At 40.8% G+C, this 4698-nt stretch overlaps 1 protein-coding gene across 1 annotated transcript in view; it reads left to right on the forward strand.

Moving 5' to 3' along the window:
* The first annotated feature begins 1177 nt into the window (after positions 1-1177).
* Positions 1178-4698, forward strand: part of LOC309507315 (long-chain fatty acid transport protein 2-like) — an 18119-nt gene continuing 14598 nt past the window's right edge. Inside the window, exon 1 of the mRNA XM_082181477.1 lies at positions 1178-2518. Coding sequence (XP_082037603.1) covers positions 2041-2518 — 478 coding nt within the window. The 5' untranslated portion in view covers positions 1178-2040. The remainder of the gene's footprint in view (positions 2519-4698) is intronic.

The following is a 4698-nucleotide window of genomic DNA, read 5'->3' on the forward strand; positions in this document are numbered from 1 at the left end:
CAGTGTCTCAGTGTTCAGCAGTGCAGAAGTACAGTACAGACCTGAGGGCAACACTGCAGACGTGGGTCACAGATACACTCCACTGATCTACTGCCCATTTTATTGAAATATTGGACTTTGCCATTTCTACTACGTTAGTATTATTTGCGTAATCCAGCAGGAAAACAGCAGGTTTCCCTCTGACATGAGCGGCGGGGATCAGTCCTGGAGTGTTGGGGACGTGTGCCTGTCACTCGCTGCACTGTTAAACGTGTTTGAAAACTCGAGAGATCGAGGTCAGCTGTTTTCCAGAAGAGCTTTATATAAATAAAACGGTGCAGAACGTTATCAGTATAGCTCCTTCTTTCTGCTATCGCTGTAACCTTGAGGAGTTCACAATCCAGCTTCAAACGCACGGTTCTCATTACTGCAGTGCATGCTGGGAATCAGGACTCTGTGAATACATCTGAGCGAGATGTCACAATTATTTGCTGAATGAGTGTCAGCCAGTGTTTTGCTAGCGAGAGGTCGTTGAGTTTGATTTATCAGCTGGAGTAAAACCGCTGCTATCAGGAGCGGCTCGAGGAACTGATAGCGACGCTGGTCACCACACGTTCAGAGAGATCTGGGAATTATGCAACCGCCGGTCTGGCCCTGATCCAGAACTCCGGGTCTGCCTCAGGAAGGGAACAGCGCCCTCTGGTGCTCGAGCTCATTTTGACTGAAACATTTTACATTTCGTTTTTTTTTGTGTGAAATTTTTTCTTCTTTGGAATCGTACGACACTTGGTTTCGGCACTTGCTGTGTGAACACACACACACAAAATCATGGACGTGATTAGAACAGGTTAAATGGTCCTGAAACAAACAGTCACACTTGTACCGCATTGGAAATAAATGCGAGACGAGTTTCCTCTAGTGGAAGCGTGTGGTACTGCAGCCGAACACACTCTCACTGAAAGCTCATTTACTCAGATTTCAGGCTCAAATTTTTAACACAACTTGTTTAGATGGCTTTTATTGTCTCACAATTTTAGAGTTTTAAAATGTGTTTTTGGAAATATATATTTCATATAAAATGTTAAATAGTATTTTTGCACATTTTTCATAATAAACGTAAAATTCTGTAACTTTTTTTAAGTTTCACTTTTTTTCACAATAAACTGCCAAGTGTCGTCTTTGAATAGAGATCAAACTTCAGTCTCTAAAGCATTCAAGATTTACCACAGTTTAAGTTGGAAATTTAATTGTCAGGTCTCTGCTCAAAAAGTGAATAAATGGATTATAAATACAGCGTGAATATAATTTAGTACTATAAAATCCCCTAAAAATACAAAATATTAAATGAAAAACATCATCAAACTAAAATATAGTACATTCATTTAATTGAAATAATAAAATAAAAAAATCTGTCATCTTTGACCGACAGGCGAAGAGCACCAGAGGGTTAAGGGTGTGTCACACACTGGTAGTTCAGTTGGACTGGTTTGTTTGGTCCAGACCCACAAAACAACATTTAGTCCTGGTCCACTTAGCGTTCACACTGGCATTTTAACACCGAACCTAAAGCCATAAGAATATGTCCACAATCTGGGTCGCGGTCCGCTTGTTCGGTTCAGATGAACCGCTCTAACAGAGCAATCCCAGCAGGGTTTGTTTTCATCCAACCAAACAAGTGTGAACACACACCGGTATCATGCACACTAAAGCACTGACTCCAGATCATATGTTTTACTTTAACGGATCCAGACATTTCGCTGTGGTTTGAGTAGGTGTATTCAGAAATTATGAAATAATGTAGCAAAATGATGACAGCTTCAAATGAATTAAGGATCACAAAAAGAATCTAAGTGGGAAGCAGAGCTGTACTCCAACAACTGAATCTCTGAAGTTATTTTTCCTAAGTGAAACTTCTGTAATACAGAGCATTCTTTAAAGGCTCTGAGCTGAAGGAAACTTTAAACCGTGTTGGTAATCTCATGTCGCTCCGCCTTCAGCAGAATCTACTTCATTCTTCAGATCGGATTGTGTTTGAGAAACTCTCGCATTCTCGCATCAAAGATGTTCCTGGTTTCTGTGCTCGTGTGCGGACTGATCCTCGGTCCTCTGTTTCTCAGGATGCTTTTCCCGTATTTCTGGTCCGACTTTGTGTATCACGCAGAACTGGTGCGGATTTTACTCAGATTCGTGTCTCGCAGAAGAAGGCGACCTTTGTTCTTCGCTTTGGACAGATTTCTAGAACAGGTCGAAACGCGGCCGGACAAGCCGTTTATTGTTTTCGAGAACGAAAGGTACTCGTTTAGAGACGCAGACAGAGAGAGCAACAGAATAGCGAACGCGTTGCGCGGCGCGTCGGGTCTGACGCCCGGAGACACCGCGGTTCTGTTCATGATGAACGAGCCCTCCTTCATCTTCTGCTGGCTCGCGCTGGCCAAGCTCGGCTGCGCATGCGCACTCCTCAACACCAGCATCCGCGCGCGGAGTCTGATCGCGAGCTTCAGATGCTGTTGCGGGGCCAAAGTCCTGATCGCGTCAGAGGGTGAGAAACACACACTATTATCAGAATATTAGAATAAAGCTGTAATCAGTATTATTTTAAAACAATAGTTCAGCCTAAATTAACATTCTGAATTTTAATTTTAGGCTGAAGTTGTTAGATTAAGAGCAATAGAACCCAGCGAACAGGCAACAGCGTTCTCTCAAAGTGATAAACAAACGTTCTTCCAGTTCGTTCAAAGTTATCTGATCTTTAATAATGTTCTCAAAACGTTAGCACAAAAATATTTTTTAAATGTTAATACTTGTTTCAGAACGTTTAGAGAACATTCAAAAGTAGCCTAACCTTCGCATTATGTTTGAAGAATCAAGAATGACAATGGAATGTTCCATTAATGGTCATATAAACAAAAACTAGACGTTCTGAATAATTAGAAACAACGATTTCATAAATTAATGGAAACGTTAGCAAAATGTTTTTAAAACTGGAAAATTCGTAGATAAGTTTGTATGCCTTTGGTAAATAAAGAAAACCACGGAATAGTACGGTGGCCGAGAGAGCTCAACGCGCTGCAACTGAAGAAAACACATGCAAATAGAAAAAACACCCGCAAATTAAGAAAACATCTTCATCAGTTTCACAACACATGTTTGCTCCAAATACTCACAACACAACCAAATACAGAAACGCGCTGCAAAAGTTCACAACACAAACAAATACAGAAATGGAAATACGAAAATGTTAACGGGGAACCCAATAAGTGACGGACGGACGGCTGGGACGTGCTTATTGCTCGTGAGCTTTACCTATGCCCTACTCTCTTAAAGCAGCACTCAGTAGCTTCGGGATTTCTTCGCTGTATTCTCGCTTTTTGCTGGCAGGTTTCTCTCTAGAGCTCCCCCCACAGCTTCGGAATAGATATTTGACAACACTGTTGTAAAAACTCGTTGTTGATTCTCAGACACCAGAGGTTATAGATCAACGACATCAAAGCAGATGGGATATTCTTTAAAACGTCTTCTTCATTTGGGTTCGGACAGCGTGAGGGAGCGCAATAATGACAGCATTTTAGCAGATTTCTTTTGGCCGTAAAGCAATTGTTTACATCGCGAGACCTGATATCACACGAGACTTCCTGACGCAGCGGCCGGCGGCCCGCCGGCTCAAAGTTGCAAGTGCGTATTTTCCGCTCACGGGCACCAGGGGGGTGCGAAACGACCACCATTCAACCCGAAATAAGTAATATAACCATTCCAATGACTCCGAAGCTGTTCAGTTAAGGTAAAAAAAGTTACTTAGTTCACCTTTAAAAGGGCAGACGGCAGAGCCCTTGAATTGGGCACTTTGGAGGGAGCGGGGCACTTGTGTGCCATTATGTTGATGAAGGGAGCAACGAAAGACAACGTAATTTCCTTATTTTCACCTGGGATGTTCCCATGACAACGCAGCGCGTGTCCATCAGCTGAATAGCTGTTCTTACCAGAAATATAGTATTATTGCTGTTAACATAACTGTTGCAAATAAATATAAATTTTATACAACAAAGTTTTTAAAATATGTGTTATATCTGTGTGTGAGTGTCTCAACTTTAAAACTTGCCGTCTCATATTTGGACCCTAGCTGCATTCGAACATTTCTTATGAAACTTATTTTAACATAAAATGACAAAATGTGTACAATGTAACTGATGTATAGATTAATGTCTTTCCCTCTTTTTCTCTATCTTTTTTTATTTATTTATTTTAGTCTTCAGCTCATTGTTCTTTTTAGTATTCTTATGACATTGAACATATTGTAAATACATTTTGTATATTGTATACAAAGTTGTATGCCATAAACGTGTCATCTCTGTATGTTTTGCAAAAAAATTTAATAATAATAAAAGTAGACAGCTGAACATCCCAGCCGGGTCCGTCACTTATTGGGTTCCCCGGAAACATTTCCGTTGTGTTCTGTTCTATTTGCAGCGCGTTTCTGTATTTGTTTGTGTTGTGAACTTTTGCAGCGCGTTTCTGTATTTGTTTGTGTTGTGAGTATTTGGAGCACACATGTGTTGTGAAACTGATGAAGATGTTTTCTTAATTTGCGGGTGTTTTTTCTATTTGCATGTGTTTTCTTCAGTTGCAGCGCGTTGAGCTCTCTCGGCCACCGTAGAATAGTTTATTTACTGGTGAAAAAAGAGACATAGGCTATAGTATCTGTTTATCTGTTTAACCCTCTGG

Source organism: Leuciscus leuciscus, assembly GCF_965113295.1.
Source record: "Leuciscus leuciscus genome assembly, chromosome: 10".
NCBI lineage: Eukaryota > Metazoa > Chordata > Actinopteri > Cypriniformes > Leuciscidae > Leuciscus > Leuciscus leuciscus.